At 50.0% G+C, this 21,755-nt stretch overlaps 1 protein-coding gene across 3 annotated transcripts in view; it reads left to right on the top strand.

Annotated features, from left to right (window-relative positions):
- The window catches only part of RRP8 (ribosomal RNA processing 8), a 99,647-nt gene that overhangs the window by 27,398 nt on the left and 50,494 nt on the right, over window positions 1–21,755 (top strand). For all 3 annotated transcript variants that reach the window (XM_073661198.1, XM_073661197.1, XM_073661199.1), the window contains exons 2-5: window positions 14,857–14,987; window positions 16,935–17,082; window positions 17,521–18,328; window positions 18,642–18,771. In XM_073661198.1, the coding sequence (XP_073517299.1) occupies window positions 14,895–14,987; window positions 16,935–17,082; window positions 17,521–18,328; window positions 18,642–18,771 (1,179 nt within the window). In that variant the 5' untranslated portion in view covers window positions 14,857–14,894. The remainder of the gene's footprint in view (window positions 1–14,856; window positions 14,988–16,934; window positions 17,083–17,520; window positions 18,329–18,641; window positions 18,772–21,755) is intronic.

Raw genomic sequence — 21,755 nt, 5'->3', positions numbered from 1 at the left:
GCCGCATTCTTTGTTCAATGTGACACTTTTAGTGATACCATTTTTTTTTGTATACACCTTTTGAACATTTTTGCCGTGTTTATTTTTTTATGGCTTGGGTCGTTATGGATGTGGCGATAATAAACGTGCACTTTTTTGTGTTTACTTTAGTTTACATATAAAACAGCATTTTTAGTGCCCAATATTTTTTCAGGCTTTATTTTTATTTTTTTGATTTTTACAATTTTGTTTCCCCCAATTGGCCACATACAGTAATATTGTCTTACAATTAGCATCATATAGTAATAATGGCAAACATCTTGTAGTAATGTTCCCCATCCAAGTCCCCATCTTGTACTAATGTGCCCCATCCAGGTCCCCATCCTGTGGCTATGTGCCCCATCCAGGTCCCCTCTTGTGGCTATGTGCCCCATCCAGGTCCCCTCTTGTGGCTATGTGCCCCATCCAGGTCCCATCTTGTGGCTATGTGCCCCATCCAGGTCCCCTCTTGTGGCTATGTGCCCCATCCAGGTCCCCATCTTGTGGCTCTGTGCCCCATCCAGGTCCCCTCTTGTGGCTATGTGCCCCATCCAGGTCCCCTCTTGTGGCTATGTGCCCCATCCAGGTCCCCTCTTGTGGCTATGTGCCCCATCCAGGTCCCCTCTTGTGGCTATGTGCCCCATCCAGGTCCCCTCTTGTGGCTATGTGCCCCATCCAGGTCCCCTCTTGTGGCTATGTGCCCCATCCAGGTCCCCATCTTGTGGCTCTGTGCCCCATCCAGGTCCCCTCTTGTGGCTATGTGCCCCATCCAGGTCCCCTCTTGTGGCTATGTGCCCCATCCAGGTCCCCTCTTGTGGCTATGTGCCCCATCCAGGTCCCCTCTTGTGGCTATGTGCCCCATCCAGGTCCCCATCTTGTGGCTATGTGCCCCATCCAGGTCCCCATCTTGTGGCTATGTGCCCCATCCAGGTCCCCTCTTGTGGCTATGTGCCCCATCCAGGTCCCCATCTTGTGGCTCTGTGCCCCATCCAGGTCCCCTCTTGTGGCTATGTGCCCCATCCAGGTCCCCTCTTGTGGCTATGTGCCCCATCCAGGTCCCCTCTTGTGGCTATGTGCCCCATCCAGGTCCCCTCTTGTGGCTATGTGCCCCCTGTGCTGTTCTTCACACACATAAAAAAAAAAAAAAAGATGATTCTCACCTGTCCTCCTTCCTGCAGATGTGGCCCGCAGGCACCACAGAGTCCGACCCCTTGACGATCCCGACCTGGTCCAGGAGGAGCCGCCGACAGCAGCGCTGAATTGCCGCACAGAGACTGTCTCCCAGCACTGCATTTCCAATGTCAGCCGCCGGCCAATCAGAGGCCAGCAGCTGACATCTGCATATGGCAATGACGTCATACTCGCTGCGCCGACACGCAGATATCAGCTGCTGGCCTCTGATTGGCCGGCGGCTGACATTGAAAATGCTGTGCTGGGAGACAGTCTCTGTGCGGCAATTCAGCGCTGCTGTCGGCGGCTCCTCCTGGACCTGGTCGGGATCGTCAAGGGGTCTGTGCCTGCGGGCCGCATAAAGCAGCCTCAGGGGCCGCATGCGGCCCGCGGGCCGCGTGTTTGAGACCCCTGCTGTATACAGTGTACGGGGGGGTGTAATGTCTCTATATATACTGTATACAGTGTACGGGGGGGTGTAATGTCTCTATATATACTGTATACAGTGTACGGGGAGGTGTAATGTCTCTATATATACTGTATACAGTGTACGGGGAGGTGTAATGTCTCTATATATACTGTATACAGTGTACGGGGAGGTGTAATGTCTCTATATATACTGTATACAGTGTACGGGGGGGTGTAATGTCTCTATATATACTGTATACAGTGTACGGGGAGGTGTAATGTCTCTATATATACTGTATACAGTGTACGGGGGGGTGTAATGTCTCTATATATACTGTATACAGTGTACGGGGGGGTGTAATGTCTCTATATATACTGTATACAGTGTACGGGGGGTGTAATGTCTCTATATATACTGTATACAGTGTACGGGGAGGTGTAATGTCTCTATATATACTGTATACAGTGTACGGGGGGGTGTAATGTCTCTATATATACTGTATACAGTGTACGGGGGGGTGTAATGTCTCTATATATACTGTATACAGTGTACGGGGAGGTGTAATGTCTCTATATATACTGTATACAGTGTACGGGGAGGTGTAATGTCTCTATATATACTGTATACAGTGTACGGGGGAGGTGTAATGTCTCTATATATACTGTATACAGTGTACGGGGAGGTGTAATGTCTCTATATATACTGTATACAGTGTACGGGGAGGTGTAATGTCTCTATATATACTGTATACAGTGTACGGGGTTGTGTAATGTCTCTATATATACTGTATACAGTGTACGGGGAGGTGTAATGTCTCTATATATACTGTATACAGTGTACGGGGGGTGTAATGTCTCTATATATACTGTATACGGTGTACGGGGGGGTGTAATGTCTCTATATATACTGTATACAGTGTACGGGGAGGTGTAATGTCTCTATATATACTGTGTACGGTGTACGGGGAGGTGTAATGTCTCTATATATACTGTATACAGTGTACGGGGAGGTGTAATGTCTCTATATATACTGTATACAGTGTACGGGGAGGTGTAATGTCTCTATATATACTGTATACAGTGTACGGGGAGGTGTAATGTCTCTATATATACTGTATACAGTGTACGGGGGGGTGTAATGTCTCTATATATACTGTATACAGTGTACGGGGGGGTGTAATGTCTCTATATATACTGTATACAGTGTACGGGGGAGGTGTAATGTCTCTATATATACTGTATACAGTGTACGGGGGAGGTGTAATGTCCCTATATATACTGTATACAGTGTACGGGGGAGGTGTAATGTCTCTATATATACTGTATACAGTGTACGGGGAGGTGTAATGTCTCTATATATACTGTATACAGTGTACGGGGTGGTGTAATGTCTCTATATATACTGTATACAGTGTACGGGGTTGTGTAATGTCTCTATATATACTGTATACAGTGTACGGGGGGTGTAATGTCTCTATATATACTGTATACAGTGTACGGGGGGGTGTAATGTCTCTATATATACTGTATACAGTGTACGGGGAGGTGTAATGTCTCTATATATACTGTATACGGTGTACGGGGGGGTGTAATGTCTCTATATATACTGTATACGGTGTACGGGGGGGTGTAATGTCTCTATATATGCTGTATACGGTGTACGGGGGGGTGTAATGTCTCTATATATGCTGTATACGGTGTACGGGGGGGTGTAATGTCTCTATATATACTGTATACGGTGTACGGGGAGGTGTAATGTCTCTATACTGTATACGGTGTACGGGGAGGTGTAATGTCTCTATATATACTGTATACGGTGTACGGGGAGGTGTAATGTCTCTATATATACTGTATACGGTGTACGGGGGAGGTGTAATGTCTCTATATATACTGTATACGGTGTACGGGGAGGTGTAATGTCTCTATATATACTGTATACGGTGTACGGGGAGGTGTAATGTCTCTATATATACTGTATACGGTGTACGGGGGGGTGTAATGTCTCTATATATACTGTATACGGTGTACGGGGGGGTGTAATGTCTCTATATATACTGTATACGGTGTACGGGGAGGTGTAATGTCTCTATATATACTGTATACGGTGTACGGGGAGGTGTAATGTCTCTATATATACTGTATACGGTGTACGGGGAGGTGTAATGTCTCTATATATACTGTATACGGTGTACGGGGAGGTGTAATGTCTCTATATATACTGTATACGGTGTACGGGGGGGGTGTAATGTCTCTATATATACTGTATACGGTGTACGGGGGGGTGTAATGTCTCTATATATACTGTATACGGTGTACGGGGAGGTGTAATGTCTCTATATATACTGTATACAGTGTACGGGGGAGGTGTAATGTCTCTATATATACTGTATACAGTGTACGGGGAGGTGTAATGTCTCTATATATACTGTATACAGTGTACGGGGGGGTGTAATGTCTCTATATATACTGTATACGGTGTACGGGGGGGTGTAATGTCTCTATACTGTATACAGTGTACGGGGGGGTGTAATGTCTCTATATATACTGTATACGGTGTACGGGGGGGTGTAATGTCTCTATATATACTGTATACGGTGTACGGGGGGGTGTAATGTCTCTATATATACTGTATACGGTGTACGGGGGAGGTGTAATGTCTCTATATATACTGTATACGGTGTACGGGGGGGTGTAATGTCTCTATATATACTGTATACGGTGTACGGGGGGGTGTAATGTCTCTATATATACTGTATACGGTGTACGGGGGGAGGTGTAATGTCTCTATATATACTGTATACAGTGTACGGGGAGGTGTAATGTCTCTATATATACTGTATACAGTGTACGGGGGGGGTGTAATGTCTCTATATATACTGTATACAGTGTACGGGGGGGTGTAATGTCTCTATATATACTGTATACAGTGTACGGGGGGGTGTAATGTCTCTATATATACTGTATACGGGGGGGTGTAATGTCTCTATATATACTGTATACGGTGTACGGGGGGGTGTAATGTCTCTATATATACTGTATACGGTGTACGGGGAGGTGTAATGTCTCTATATATACTGTATACGGTGTACGGGGAGGTGTAATGTCTCTATATATACTGTATACGGTGTACGGGAGGTGTAATGTCTCTATATATACTGTATACGGTGTACGGGGGGGTGTAATGTCTCTATATATACTGTATACGGTGTACGGGGGGGTGTAATGTCTCTATATATACGGTGTACGGGGGGGTGTAATGTCTCTATACTGTATACAGTGTACGGGGGGGTGTAATGTCTCTATATATACTGTATACAGTGTACGGGGGGTGTAATGTCTCTATATATACTGTATACAGTGTACGGGGGGGTGTAATGTCTCTATATATACTGTATACAGTGTACGGGGGGGTGTAATGTCTCTATATATACTGTATACAGTGTACGGGGGGGTGTAATGTCTCTATATATACTGTATACGGTGTACGGGGGGGTGTAATGTCTCTATACTGTATACAGTGTACGGGGGGGTGTAATGTCTCTATATATACTGTATACAGTGTACGGGGGGTGTAATGTCTCTATATATACTGTATACAGTGTACGGGGGGGTGTAATGTCTCTATATATACTGTATACAGTGTACGGGGAGGTGTAATGTCTCTATATATACTGTATACAGTGTACGGGGGGGTGTAATGTCTCTATATATACTGTATACAGTGTACGGGGGGGTGTAATGTCTCTATATATACTGTATACAGTGTACGGGGGGGTGTAATGTCTCTATATATACTGTATACAGTGTACGGGGGGGTGTAATGTCTCTATATATACTGTATACAGTGTACGGGGGGGTGTAATGTCTCTATATATACTGTATACAGTGTACGGGGGGGGTGTAATGTCTCTATATATACTGTATACAGTGTACGGGGGGGTGTAATGTCTCTATATATACTGTATACAGTGTACGGGGGAGGTGTAATGTCTCTATATATACTGTATACGGTGTACGGGGGGGTGTAATGTCTCTATACTGTATACAGTGTACGGGGGGGTGTAATGTCTCTATATATACTGTATACAGTGTACGGGGAGGTGTAATGTCTCTATATATACTGTATACAGTGTACGGGGAGGTGTAATGTCTCTATATATACTGTATACAGTGTACGGGGAGGTGTAATGTCTCTATATATACTGTATACGGTGTACGGGGAGGTGTAATGTCTCTATATATACTGTATACGGTGTACGGGGAGGTGTAATGTCTCTATATATACTGTATACAGTGTACGGGGGAGGTGTAATGTCTCTATATATACTGTATACGGTGTACGGGGGGGTGTAATGTCTCTATATATACTGTATACAGTGTACGGGGGGAGGTGTAATGTCTCTATATATACTGTATACGGTGTACGGGGAGGTGTAATGTCTCTATATATACTGTATACGGTGTACGGGGGGGTGTAATGTCTCTATATATACTGTATACGGTGTACGGGGAGGTGTAATGTCTCTATATATACTGTATACAGTGTACGGGGGGAGGTGTAATGTCTCTATATATACTGTATACGGTGTACGGGGAGGTGTAATGTCTCTATATATACTGTATACGGTGTACGGGGGGGTGTAATGTCTCTATATATACTGTATACGGTGTACGGGGAGGTGTAATGTCTCTATATATACTGTATACGGTGTACGGGGAGGTGTAATGTCTCTATATATACTGTATACAGTGTACGGGGAGGTGTAATGTCTCTATATATACTGTATACGGTGTACGGGGAGGTGTAATGTCTCTATATATACTGTATACGGTGTACGGGGAGGTGTAATGTCTCTATATATACTGTATACGGTGTACGGGGAGGTGTAATGTCTCTATATATACTGTATACGGTGTACGGGGAGGTGTAATGTCTCTATATATACTGTATACAGTGTACGGGGGGAGGTGTAATGTCTCTATATATACTGTATACAGTGTACGGGGGGAGGTGTAATGTCTCTATATATACTGTATACGGTGTACGGGGAGGTGTAATGTCTCTATATATACTGTATACGGTGTACGGGGGGGTGTAATGTCTCTATATATACTGTATACGGTGTACGGGGGGGTGTAATGTCTCTATATATACTGTATACGGTGTACGGGGAGGTGTAATGTCTATATATACTGTATACGGTGTACGGGGGGGTGTAATGTCTCTATATATACTGTATACGGTGTACGGGGGGGTGTAATGTCTCTATATATACTGTATACAGTGTACGGGGGGGTGTAATGTCTCTATATATACTGTATACAGTGTACGGGGGGGTGTAATGTCTCTATATATACTGTATACAGTGTACGGGGAGGTGTAATGTCTCTATATATACTGTATACGGTGTACGGGGGAGGTGTAATGTCTATATATACTGTATACGGTGTACGGGGAGGTGTAATGTCTCTATATATACTGTATACAGTGTACGGGGGAGGTGTAATGTCTCTATATATACTGTATACAGTGTACGGGGAGGTGTAATGTCTCTATATATACTGTATACAGTGTACCGGGGGGTGTAATGTCTCTATATATACTGTATACAGTGTACCGGGGGGTGTAATGTCTCTATATATACTGTATACAGTGTACTGGGGAGGTGTAATGTCTCTATATATACTGTATACAGTGTACGGGGAGGTGTAATGTCTCTATATATACTGTATACAGTGTACCGGGGGGTGTAATGTCTCTATATATACTGTATACAGTGTACGGGGGGGTGTAATGTCTCTATATATACTGTATACAGTGTACGGGGTTGTGTAATGTCTCTATATATACTGTATACAGTGTACGGGGGGGTGTAATGTCTCTATATATACTGTATACAGTGTACGGGGAGGTGTAATGTCTCTATATATACTGTATACAGTGTACGGGGGAGGTGTAATGTCTCTATATATACTGTATACAGTGTACGGGGAGGTGTAATGTCTCTATATATACTGTATACAGTGTACGGGGTTGTGTAATGTCTCTATATATACTGTATACAGTGTACGGGGTTGTGTAATGTCTCTATATATACTGTATACAGTGTACGGGGGGGGTGTAATGTCTCTATATATACTGTATACAGTGTACGGGGAGGTGTAATGTCTCTATATATACTGTATACGGTGTACGGGGGGTGTAATGTCTCTATATATACTGTATACGGTGTACGGGGGGGTGTAATGTCTCTATATATACTGTATACAGTGTACGGGGGGGTGTAATGTCTCTATATATACTGTATACAGTGTACGGGGGGTGTAATGTCTCTATATATACTGTATACAGTGTACGGGGTTGTGTAATGTCTCTATATATACTGTATACAGTGTACGGGGGGGTGTAATGTCTCTATATATACTGTATACAGTGTACGGGGGGTGTAATGTCTCTATATATACTGTATACGGTGTACGGGGAGGTGTAATGTCTCTATATATACTGTATACGGTGTACGGGGAGGTGTAATGTCTCTATATATACTGTATACGGTGTACGGGGGGGTGTAATGTCTCTATATATACTGTATACGGTGTACGGGGAGGTGTAATGTCTCTATATATACTGTATACGGTGTACGGGGAGGTGTAATGTCTCTATATATACTGTATACGGTGTACGGGGAGGTGTAATGTCTCTATATATACTGTATACAGTGTACGGGGGGAGGTGTAATGTCTCTATATATACTGTATACGGTGTACGGGGGGAGGTGTAATGTCTCTATATATACTGTATACGGTGTACGGGGAGGTGTAATGTCTCTATATATACTGTATACGGTGTACGGGGGGGTGTAATGTCTCTATATATACTGTATACGGTGTACGGGGGGGTGTAATGTCTCTATATATACTGTATACGGTGTACGGGGAGGTGTAATGTCTATATATACTGTATACGGTGTACGGGGGGGTGTAATGTCTCTATATATACTGTATACGGTGTACGGGGGGGTGTAATGTCTCTATATATACTGTATACAGTGTACGGGGGGGTGTAATGTCTCTATATATACTGTATACAGTGTACGGGGGGGTGTAATGTCTCTATATATACTGTATACAGTGTACGGGGGGGTGTAATGTCTCTATATATACTGTATACAGTGTACGGGGGGGTGTAATGTCTCTATATATACTGTATACAGTGTACGGGGAGGTGTAATGTCTCTATATATACTGTATACGGTGTACGGGGGAGGTGTAATGTCTATATATACTGTATACGGTGTACGGGGAGGTGTAATGTCTCTATATATACTGTATACAGTGTACGGGGGAGGTGTAATGTCTCTATATATACTGTATACAGTGTACGGGGAGGTGTAATGTCTCTATATATACTGTATACAGTGTACCGGGGGGTGTAATGTCTCTATATATACTGTATACAGTGTACGGGGGGTGTAATGTCTCTATATATACTGTATACAGTGTACGGGGAGGTGTAATGTCTCTATATATACTGTATACAGTGTACGGGGAGGTGTAATGTCTCTATATATACTGTATACAGTGTACGGGGAGGTGTAATGTCTCTATATATACTGTATACAGTGTACGGGGGGGTGTAATGTCTCTATATATACTGTATACAGTGTACCGGGGGGTGTAATGTCTCTATATATACTGTATACAGTGTACTGGGGAGGTGTAATGTCTCTATATATACTGTATACAGTGTACGGGGAGGTGTAATGTCTCTATATATACTGTATACAGTGTACCGGGGGGTGTAATGTCTCTATATATACTGTATACAGTGTACGGGGGGGTGTAATGTCTCTATATATACTGTATACAGTGTACGGGGTTGTGTAATGTCTCTATATATACTGTATACAGTGTACGGGGAGGTGTAATGTCTCTATATATACTGTATACAGTGTACGGGGAGGTGTAATGTCTCTATATATACTGTATACAGTGTACGGGGGAGGTGTAATGTCTCTATATATACTGTATACAGTGTACGGGGAGGTGTAATGTCTCTATATATACTGTATACAGTGTACGGGGTTGTGTAATGTCTCTATATATACTGTATACAGTGTACGGGGTTGTGTAATGTCTCTATGTATACTGTATACAGTGTACGGGGGGGTGTAATGTCTCTATATATACTGTATACAGTGTACGGGGAGGTGTAATGTCTCTATATATACTGTATACGGTGTACGGGGGGTGTAATGTCTCTATATATACTGTATACGGTGTACGGGGGGGTGTAATGTCTCTATATATACTGTATACAGTGTACGGGGGGGTGTAATGTCTCTATATATACTGTATACAGTGTACGGGGTTGTGTAATGTCTCTATATATACTGTATACAGTGTACGGGGTTGTGTAATGTCTCTATATATACTGTATACAGTGTACGGGGGGGTGTAATGTCTCTATATATACTGTATACAGTGTACGGGGGGGTGTAATGTCTCTATATATACTGTATACAGTGTACGGGGGGTGTAATGTCTCTATATATACTGTATACGGTGTACGGGGGGGTGTAATGTCTCTATATATACTGTATACAGTGTACGGGGGGTGTAATGTCTCTATATATACTGTATACAGTGTACGGGGGGGTGTAATGTCTCTATATATACTGTATACAGTGTACGGGGAGGTGTAATGTCTCTATATATACTGTATACAGTGTACGGGGAGGTGTAATGTCTCTATATATACTGTATACAGTGTACGGGGGGGTGTAATGTCTCTATATATACTGTATACAGTGTACGGGGAGGTGTAATGTCTCTATATATACTGTATACTGTGTACGGGGGGGTGTAATGTCTCTATATATACTGTATACAGTGTACGGGGAGGTGTAATGTCTCTATATATACTGTATACAGTGTACGGGGAGGTGTAATGTCTCTATATATACTGTATACAGTGTACGGGGAGGTGTAATGTCTATATATACTGTATACAGTGTACGGGGGGGTGTAATGTCTCTATATATACTGTATACAGTGTACGGGGGGGTGTAATGTCTCTATATATACTGTATACAGTGTACGGGGAGGTGTAATGTCTATATATACTGTATACAGTGTACGGGGGGGTGTAATGTCTCTATATATACTGTATACAGTGTACGGGGTTGTGTAATGTCTCTATATATACTGTATACAGTGTACGGGGGGGTGTAATGTCTCTATATATACTGTATACGGTGTACGGGGAGGTGTAATGTCTCTATATATACTGTATACAGTGTACGGGGGGGTGTAATGTCTCTATATATACTGTATACAGTGTACGGGGGGGGTGTAATGTCTCTATATATACTGTATACAGTGTACGGGGGGGTGTAATGTCTCTATATATACTGTATACAGTGTACGGGGAGGTGTAATGTCTCTATATATACTGTATACAGTGTACGGGGGGGGTGTAATGTCTCTATATATACTGTATACAGTGTACGGGGAGGTGTAATGTCTCTATATATACTGTATACAGTGTACGGGGAGGTGTAATGTCTCTATATATACTGTATACAGTGTACGGGGGGTGTAATGTCTTTATATATACTGTATACCAGGGGTCTCAAACTCGGCTGGGTATATGGGCCGCACATGGAAAAAATTTGAATTTGGGGGGCCGCATTCTTTGTTCAATGTGACACTTTTAGTGATACCATTTTTTTTTGTATACACCTTTTGAACATTTTTGCCGTGTTTATTTTTTTATGGCTTGGGTCGTTATGGATGTGGCGATAATAAACGTGCACTTTTTTGTGTTTACTTTAGTTTACATATAAAACAGCATTTTTAGTGCCCAATATTTTTTCAGGCTTTATTTTTATTTTTTTGATTTTTACAATTTTGTTTCCCCCAATTGGCCACATACAGTAATATTGTCTTACAATTAGCATCATATAGTAATAATGGCAAACATCTTGTAGTAATGTTCCCCATCCAAGTCCCCATCTTGTACTAATGTGCCCCATCCAGGTCCCCATCCTGTGGCTATGTGCCCCATCCAGGTCCCCTCTTGTGGCTATGTGCCCCATCCAGGTCCCCTCTTGTGGCTATGTGCCCCATCCAGGTCCCATCTTGTGGCTATGTGCCCCATCCAGGTCCCCTCTTGTGGCTATGTGCCCCATCCAGGTCCCCATCTTGTGGCTCTGTGCCCCATCCAGGTCCCCTCTTGTGGCTATGTGCCCCATCCAGGTCCCCTCTTGTGGCTATGTGCCCCATCCAGGTCCCCATCTTGTGGCTCTGTGCCCCATCCAGGTCCCCTCTTGTGGCTATGTGCCCCATCCAGGTCCCCTCTTGTGGCTATGTGCCCCATCCAGGTCCCCTCTTGTGGCTATGTGCCCCATCCAGGTCCCCATCTTGTGGCTATGTGCCCCATCCAGGTCCCCATCTTGTGGCTATGTGCCCCATCCAGGTCCCCTCTTGTGGCTATGTGCCCCATCCAGGTCCCCATCTTGTGGCTCTGTGCCCCATCCAGGTCCCCTCTTGTGGCTATGTGCCCCATCCAGGTCCCCTCTTGTGGCTATGTGCCCCATCCAGGTCCCCTCTTGTGGCTATGTGCCCCATCCAGGTCCCCTCTTGTGGCTATGTGCCCCATCCAGGTCCCCTCTTGTGGCTATGTGCCCCCTGTGCTGTTCTTCACACACATAAAAAAAAAAAAAAAGATGATTCTCACCTGTCCTCCTTCCTGCAGATGTGGCCCGCAGGCACCACAGAGTCCGACCCCTTGACGATCCCGACCTGGTCCAGGAGGAGCCGCCGACAGCAGCGCTGAATTGCCGCACAGAGACTGTCTCCCAGCACTGCATTTCCAATGTCAGCCGCCGGCCAATCAGAGGCCAGCAGCTGACATCTGCATATGGCAATGACGTCATACTCGCTGCGCCGACACGCAGATATCAGCTGCTGGCCTCTGATTGGCCGGCGGCTGACATTGAAAATGCTGTGCTGGGAGACAGTCTCTGTGCGGCAATTCAGCGCTGCTGTCGGCGGCTCCTCCTGGACCTGGTCGGGATCGTCAAGGGGTCTGTGCCTGCGGGCCGCATAAAGCAGCCTCAGGGGCCGCATGCGGCCCGCGGGCCGCGTGTTTGAGACCCCTGCTGTATACAGTGTACGGGGGGGTGTAATGTCTCTATATATACTGTATACAGTGTACGGGGGGGTGTAATGTCTCTATATATACTGTATACAGTGTACGGGGAGGTGTAATGTCTCTATATATACTGTATACAGTGTACGGGGAGGTGTAATGTCTCTATATATACTGTATACAGTGTACGGGGAGGTGTAATGTCTCTATATATACTGTATACAGTGTACGGGGGGTGTAATGTCTCTATATATACTGTATACAGTGTACGGGGAGGTGTAATGTCTCTATATATACTGTATACAGTGTACGGGGGGGTGTAATGTCTCTATATATACTGTATACAGTGTACGGGGGGGGTGTAATGTCTCTATATATACTGTATACAGTGTACGGGGGGGTGTAATGTCTCTATATATACTGTATACAGTGTACGGGGAGGTGTAATGTCTCTATATATACTGTATACAGTGTACGGGGAGGTGTAATGTCTCTATATATACTGTATACAGTGTACGGGGGGGTGTAATGTCTCTATATATACTGTATACAGTGTACGGGGGGGTGTAATGTCTCTATATATACTGTATACAGTGTACGGGGAGGTGTAATCTCTCTATATATACTGTATACAGTGTACGGGGAGGTGTAATGTCTCTATATATACTGTATACAGTGTACGGGGGGGTGTAATGTCTCTATATATACTGTATACAGTGTACGGGGGGTGTAATGTCTCTATATATACTGTATACAGTGTACGGGGGGGTGTAATGTCTCTATATATACTGTATACAGTGTACGGGGGATGGGTTGACTCTTCCATATATACTGTATATAGTGTATGGGACGTGTGTGTGTGTGTGACACCGCAGGGTTATGCCCCTGCCCCTCCTCGCTCTGGCGTCCATCACCCCTGTGTACTGCAGCGTTGTGCCTCTGCCCCTCCTCGCTCCGGGGTCCATCACCCCTGTGTATTTCAGCGTTGTGCCCCTGCCCCTCCTCGCTCCGGGGTCCATCACCCCTGTGTACACCGCAGCTTTGTGCCCCTGCCCCTCCTCACTCTGGGGTCCATCACCCCTGTGTACACTGAAGCGTTGTGCCCCTGCCCCTCCTCGCTCTGGCGTCCATCACCCCTGTGTACACCGCAGCTTTGTGCCCCTGCCCCTCCTCACTCCGGGGTCCATCACCCCTGTGTTCACTGCAGCGTTGTGCCCCTGCCCCTCCTCACTCCGGGGTCCATCACCCCTGTGTTCACTGCAGCGTTGTGCCCCTGCCCCTCCTCACTCCGGGGTCCATCACCCCTGTGTACACTGCAGCGTTGTGCCCCTGCCCCTCCTCGCTCTGGCGTCCATCACCCCTGTGTACACCGCAGCGTTGTGCCCCTGCCCCTCCTTGCTCCGGGGTCCATCACCCCTGTGTACACCGCAGCGTTGTGCCCCTGCCCCTCCTCGCTCTGGCGTCCATCACCCCTGTGTACTGCAGCGTTGTGCCCCTGCCCCTCCTCGCTCCTGGGTCCATCACCCCTGTGTACACCGCAGCGTTGTGCCCCTGCCCCTCCTCGCTCCTGGGTCCATCACCCCTGTGTACACCGCAGCGTTGTGCCCCTGCCCCTCCTCGCTCTGGCGTCCATCACCCCTGTGTACACTGCAGCGTTGTGCCCCTGCCCCTCCTCACTCCTGGGTCCATCACCCCTGTGTACACTGCAGCGTTGTGCCCCTGCCCCTCCTCACTCCGGGGTCCATCACCCCTGTGTACACTGCAGCGTTGTGCCCCTGCCCCTCCTCGCTCCGGGGTCCATCACCCCTGTGTACACTGCAGCGTTGTGCCCCTGCCCCTCCTCGCTCCGGGGTCCATCACCCCTGTGTACACCGCAGCGTTGTGCCCCTGCGCCTCCTCGCTCTGGCGTCCATTACCCCTGTGTACACTGAAGCTTTGTGCCCCTGCCCCTCCTCGCTCCGGGGTCCATCACCCCTGTGTACTTCAGCGTTGTGCCCCTGCCCCTCCTCGCTCCGGGGTCCATCACCCCTGTGTGCTTCAGCGTTGTGCCCCTGCTCCTCCCCGCCAGTGTCGCCCCTTGTGGCTGATGTATTATTCTTTTGCAGGTTCCTCTGTCTCCTTCAGTGACCGCAGAGACGCCGCCATGTTTGACACATGTGGGTGGAACGAGGGGGACGATGTCCAGACCCTAAGCCCCGGAATAACGGAGAAGAAATCATCCAGCTCCCGGGAAAAGGTGCGACATCCAGAGCAACCATCGGTGTCAGCGGCGGCCGGGGGTCACTGTACATTATCTGCTGATTAAAGGGGTGTGAATGATTCTGGGGTCACAGTCTGCTGGGTGGGAAGTGCGTCTACAGATCACCTCCAGAGCTGCAGTCACTATTCTGCTGTAACATCGTGTCTTATCCTCCAGAGCTGCAGTCACGATTCTGCTGTAACATCGTGTCATATCCTCCAAAGCTGCTGCCATGATTCTACTGTAACATCGTGTCTTATCCTCCACAGCTGCAGTCACGATTCTACTGTAACATCGTGTCTTATCCTCCAGAGCTGCAGTCACGATTCTGCTGTAACATCGTGTCATATCCTCCAAAGCTGCTGCCATGATTCTGCTGTAACATCGTGTCTCATCCTCCAGAGCTGCAGTCACTATTCTACTGTAACATCGTGTCTTATCCTCCAGAGCTGCAGTCACGATTCTGCTGTAACATCGTGTCTTATCCTCCAGAGCTGCAGTCTCGATTCTGCTGTAACATCGTGTCTTGTCCTCCAGAGCTGCAGTCACGATTCTACTGTAACCACGTGTCTTATCCTCCAGAGCTGCAGTCACGATTCTACTGTAACCACGTGTCTTATCCTCCAGAGCTGCAGTCACGATTCTGCTGTAACCACGTGTCTTATCCTCCAGAGCTGCAGTCACGATTCTACTGTAACCACGTGTCTTATTCTCCAGAGCTGCAGTCACGATTCTGCTGTAACCACGTGTCTTATCCTCCAGAGCTGCAGTCACGATTCTACTGTAACCACGTGTCTTGTCCTCCAGAGCTGCAGTCTCGATTCTGCTGTAACCACGTGTCTTGTCCTCCAGAGCTGCAGTCACGATTCTACTGTAACCACGTGTCTTATCCTCCAGAGCTGCAGTCACGATTCTACTGTAACCACGTGTCTTATCCTCCAGAGCTGCAGTCACGATTCTACTGTAACCACGTGCCTTATCCTCCAGAGCTGCTGCCATGATTCTGCTGTAACATCGTGTCTTGTCCTCCAGAGCTGCAGTCTCGATTCTGCTGTAACATCGTGTCTTATCCTCCAGAGCTGCAGTCACGATTCTGCTGTAACATCGTGTCTTATCCTCCAGAGCTGCTGCCACGATTCTGCTGTAACATCGTGTCATATCCTCCAGAGCTGCAGTCACTATTCTACTGTTGCATCGTGTCTTATCCTCCAGAACTGCAGTCACGATTCTGCTGTAACATCGTGTCTTATCCTCCAGAGCTGCAGTCACTATTCTGCTGTAACCACGTGTCTTATCCTCCAGAGCTGCAGTCACGATTCTACTGTAACCACGTGTCTTATTCTCCAGAGCTGCAGTCTCGATTCTACTGTAACATTGTGCCTTATCCTCCAGAGCTGCTGCCATGATTCTGCTGTAACATCGTGTCTTGTCCTCCAGAGCTGCAGTCTCGATTCTGCTGTAACATCGTGTCTTATCCTCCAGAGCTGCAGTCACGATTCTGCTGTAACATCGTGTCTTATCCTCCAGAGCTGCTGCCACGATTCTGCTGTAACATCGTGTCATATCCTCCAGAGCTGCAGTCACTATTCTACTGTTGCATCGTGTCTTATCCTCCAGAACTGCAGTCACGATTCTGCTGTAACATCGTGTCTTATCCTCCAGAGCTGCAGTCACGATTCTGCTGTAACATCGTGTCATATCCTCCAGAGCTGCAGTCACTATTCTACTGTTGCATCGTGTCTTATCCTCCAGAGCTGCACTCACGATTCCGCTGCTGCCCCTTGGGTCCCCCTGCATTGTACTTGGCTCCATTGCATAGTCTCTTGATGCTTTGCATTCTGGGAGAGTTCTATCTCGGTGGTCACGCGCTGCGCTGTCGGTGCCGCCGGACTCTCGCGGGTCGGGTGTAATAGTAGTGACGCTCTCTCCTCCCTGTGTCTCCAGGTGAATACCAGCAGAAAGAAGCGTCTGAAGAGAAATCACCGTCTCCTGGAGGTTCTCCGCACCCTCAGCGCCCCCAGCACTCTGCACCCCGACCTCCCGACTCCTCCAGACGCCACAACTGCAAAGAAACGGAGGACTACAGCACCAGGTCTGCTCAGGGGGGTGTGCGACCCGGTGTCACATGGCTCGTATTACTGGTCTGGGGGGCTGTATGGCACCACGCTGCAGTGTGGGGGATGGGACGGGAGGAGGGGGTGAAGTGGCCGGTGCTGTATGGGGGATGGGACGGGAGGAGGGGATGAAGTGGCCGGTGCTGTATGGGGGACTGGGGGGATAGGACGGGAGGAGGGGATGAAGTGGCCGGTGCTGTATGGGGGATGGGACGGGAGGAGGGGATGAAGTGGCCGGTGCTGTATGGGGGACTGGGGGGATAGGACGGGAGGAGGGGATGAAGTGGCCGGTGCTGTATGGGGGATGGGACGGGAGGAGGGGATGAAGTGGCCGGTGCTGTATGGGGGACTGGGGGGATTGGCCGATGCTGTCTCGGAGAAGGGGAGGTGAAATGAACATTTTCGGTTCTCTGCAGGTGTGTCTCTCTCTGAAGATGCCCCCAGGACTGAGCGCCCCCCAATATCTGAAGAGCGACTGAGCCGCCAACAGTGGAGGAACAAGGTAAAGAACAAGAGGAGAAATCGAAACAAGTTCAAGGTTGTTTCCGGAGGAGAAACCGAGGAGCAGGAGGGGAGCACTGGAGGAGATGAGGGAGCAGAGGCCTCAGCAGATCAAGATGAGCGTCACCAAAGTCAGGGAAGCAAGAAACCCAAATCCCAGCCGTCCCGAGGGAAGCGTGAAGGAGTTATGTCTGGGAAAGGAGGCCAGGTGGAGACCCTGCGCTCCGGGAGGAGCTCTGCAAAGAGTCAGGTGCTGAAGTCACAGCTTCTGACAGCGGGTAAGTGGAGGACCACCGGAGATGCTGTGCTACCCAGTCACCCTGCTGTCCCCAATCACCCTGCTGTCCCCAAGCGGCAAGTGACTCCTCAAGATCGAGCCCGACTGCAAAAGCTGAAGAAGATAATGCTGCGTGAGACCACAGAGACCCGCAGTGAGGAGGACCCGCATGGAGCCAAGAGTAAAGGCGAAGAGCCAGAAGCTGATACCAGTGCAGCCACAAGGGACCGATCAGCAGAGCTGCGCTCTCGTATGGAGGGGAGACTGAATTCTGCTCGCTTCCGCTACATCAACCAACAGCTCTACGAGTCGGACAGTCAGGACGCTGCCATCCTCTTCAAGCAGGACCCTGAGGCCTTCACCATCTACCACAGTGGCTTCTCCCAGCAAGTCCAACGCTGGCCGGTCAACCCCATCACCGAGCTCATCAAGTACATCAAGCATAGGTCAGTGCCACCAATATGGTGACCCCTCTACGTGTTGCTTTTTTGTGGTCCCTTGGCTCGCTGACCTGGTGACATGGAGCTAAAGCACCTGATGGGACTGCTGGTAGTGGTCGGTTATCTGCGGTGCAACACCCATTGTTAATATACTGAATGCTGCACAATGTCAGTCAGCTGCAGCTAAAGCTGAGGATATTGTATTAGGAGAAGTGTCCTCATGTTTAATGTGTCCCGCTATGTGAGGTGTCCACCTCTGCTCTATTCAGGATCTGTCATGAGGCCGCCGTTCCTCCTTTGATGCTCTGCTCTCTTCTAGGCCATCCTCCCTGGTGGTCGCTGATTTCGGCTGTGGAGACGCCCTACTGGCCCGCAGTGTGAGGAACAGAGTACATTCCTTCGACCTGGTGGCCCTGAATGAGCATGTGACTGTGTGTAACATGGCTAAGGTAAGGGACCTCCCAGCATGCCTCACTGCTACAAAACAGGTGAGGTTTAGGGAGCGGGTATTAAATGGTCACCCCCGGAGTCCTGTGAGGTCTCTAGCGGCCGGACATTCTCCACAGAGATGGGACTCTGCTCTCGGGGTGAGGCTGTCTCTGCGGCCTGGCTGTCTCTGCACACGGGGTGAGGTTGTCTCTGCAGCCTGCCTGTCTCTGCTCTCGGGGTGAGGTTGTCTCTGCGGCCTGCCTGTCTCTGCACTCGGGGTGAGGTTGTCTCTGCAGCCTGCCTGTCTCTGCTCTCGGGGTGAGGTTGTCTCTGCGGCCTGCCTGTCTCTGCACTCGGGGTGAGGTTGTCTCTGCGGCCTGCCTGTCTCTGCACTCGGGGTGAGGTTGTCTCTGCGGCCTGCCTGTCTCTGCACTCGGGGTGAGGTTGTCTCTGCGGCCTGGCTGTCTCTGCACACGGGGTGAGGCTGTCTCTGCGGCCTGGCTGTCTCTGCTCTCGGGGTGAGGCTGTCTCTGCACACAGGGTGAGGTTGTCTCTGCCGCCTGCCTGTCTCTGCTCTCGGGGTGAGGTTGTCTCTGCGGCCTCGCTGTCTCTGCTCTCGGGGTGAGGCTGTCTCTGCGGCCTCGCTGTCTCTGCTCTCGGGGTGAGGCTGTCTCTGCGGCCTGGCTGTCTCTGCACTCGGGGTGAGGTTGTCTCTGCGGCCTTGCTGTCTCTGCACTCGGGGTGAGGCTGTCTCTGCGGCCTGGCTGTCTCTGCACTCGGGGTGAGGTTGTCTCTGCGGCCTGCCTGTCTCTGCACACGGGGTGAGGTTGTCTCTGCGGCCTGCCTGTCTCTGCACACGGGGTGAGGTTGTCTCTGCGGCGTGGCTGTCTCTGCGGCCTGGCTGTCTCTGCACATGGGGTGAGGTTGTCTCTGCTCTCGGGGTGAGGCTGTCTCTGCGGCCTGCCTGTCTCTGCGGCCTGGCTGTCTCTGCTCTCGGGGTGAGGCTGTCTCTGCACACAGGGTGAGGTTGTCTCTGCCGCCTGCCTGTCTCTGCCGCCTGCCTGTCTCTGCGGCCTGCCTGTCTCTGCCGTCTGCCTGTCTCTGCTCTCGGGGTGAGGTTGTCTCTGCCGCCTGCCCCTCTCTGCCGCCTGCCTGTCTCTGCTCTCGGGGTGAGGTTGTCTCTGCCGCCTGCCTGTCTCTGCTCTCGGGGTGAAGTTGTCTCTGCCGCCTGCCTGTCTCTGCTCTCGGGGTGAGGTTGTCTCTGCGGCCTCGCTGTCTCTGCTCTCGGGGTGAGGCTGTCTCTGCGGCCTCGCTGTCTCTGCTCTCGGGGTGAGGCTGTCTCTGCGGCCTCGCTGTCTCTGCTCTCGGGGTGAGGTTGTCTCTGCGGCCTCGCTGTCTCTGCACTCGGGGTGAGGTTGTCTCTGCGGCCTGCCTGTCTCTGCCGCCTGCCTGTCTCTGCTCTCGGGGTGAGGTTGTCTCTGCCGCCTGCCCCTCTCTGCGGCCTGCCTGTCTCTGCTCTCGGGGTGAGGTTGTCTCTGCGGCCTGCCTGTCTCTGCTCTCGGGGTGAGGTTGTCTCTGCCGCCTGCCTGTCTCTGCTCTCGGGGTGAGGTTGTCTCTGCAGCCTCGCTGTCTCTGCTCTCGGGGTGAGGCTGTCTCTGCCGCCTGCCTGTCTCTGCTCTCGGGGTGAGGTTGTCTCTGCGGCCTGCCTGTCTCTGCTCTCGGGGTGACGTTGTCTCTGCCGCCTGCCTGTCTCTGCTCTCGGGGAGAGGTTGTCTCTGCGGCCTCGCTATCTCTGCTCTCGGGGTGAGGCTGTCTCTGCGGCCTCGCTGTCTCTGCTCTCGGGGTGAGGCTGTCTCTGCGGCCTCGCTGTCTCTGCTCTCGGGGTGAGGTTGTCTCTGCGGCCTGGCTGTCTCTGCACTCGGGGTGAGGTTGTCTCTGCGGCCTGCCTGTCTCTGCGGCCTGCCTGTCTCTGCCGCCTGCCTGTCTCTGCCGCCTGCCTGTCTCTGCTGCCTGCCTGTCTCTGCTCTCGGGGTGAGGTTGTCTCTGCTCTCGGGGTGAGGCTGTCTCTGCGGCCTCGCTGTCTCTGCTCTCGGGGTGAGGCTGTCTCTGCGGCCTCGCTGTCTCTGCTCTCGGGGTGAGGCTGTCTCTGCGGCCTCGCTGTCTCTGCTCTCGGGGTGAGGCTGTCTCTGCGGCCTCGCTGTCTCTGCTCTCGGGGTGAGGCTGTCTCTGCGGCCTGGCTGTCTCTGCACTCGGGGTGAGGTTGTCTCTGCGGCCTGGCTGTCTCTGCACTCGGGGTGAGGTTGTCTCTGCGGCCTGCCTGTCTCTGCTCTCGGGGTGAGGTTGTCTCTGCGGCCTGGCTGTCTCTGCACTCGGGGTGAGGTTGTCTCTGCGGCCTGGCTGTCTCTGCACTCGGGGTGAGGTTGTCTCTGCGGCCTTGCTGTCTCTGCTCTCGGGGTGAGGTTGTCTCTGCGGCCTGGCTGTCTCTGCACACAGGGTGAGGTTGTCTCTGCCGCCTGCCTGTCTTTGCGGCCTGCCTGTCTCTGCCGCCTGCCTGTCTCTGCCGCCTGCCTGTCTCTGCTCTCGGGGTGAGGTTGTCTCTGCGGCCTCGCTGTCTCTGCTCTCGGGGTGAGGCTGTCTCTGCGGCCTGGCTGTCTCTGCACTCGGGGTAAGGTTGTCTCTGCGGCCTTGCTGTCTCTGCTCTCGGGGTGAGGCTGTCTCTGCGGCCTGCCTGTCTCTGCTCTCGGGGTGAGGCTGTCTCTGCGGCCTGGCTGTCTCTGCTCTCGGGGTGAGGTTGTCTCTGCGGCCTGGCTGTCTCTGCTCTCGGGGTGAGGTTGTCTCTGCGGCCTGGCTGTCTCTGCACACAGGGTGAGGTTGTCTCTGCGGCCTGCCTGTCTCTGCTCTCGGGGTGAGGTTGTCTCTGCGGCCTCGCTGTCTCTGCGGCCTGGCTGTCTCTGCACTCGGGGTGAGGTTGTCTCTGCGGCCTTGCTGTCTCTGCTCTCGGGGT

This window comes from Phyllobates terribilis, unplaced genomic scaffold (assembly GCF_046119375.1).
Source record: "Phyllobates terribilis strain yellow unplaced genomic scaffold, ASM4611937v1 Scaffold_2__4_contigs__length_985480577, whole genome shotgun sequence".
Lineage (NCBI taxonomy): Eukaryota > Metazoa > Chordata > Amphibia > Anura > Dendrobatidae > Phyllobates > Phyllobates terribilis.
Note: the sequence above shows the minus strand (reverse complement) of the source record. Positions and strands in the feature narration are given on the sequence as shown.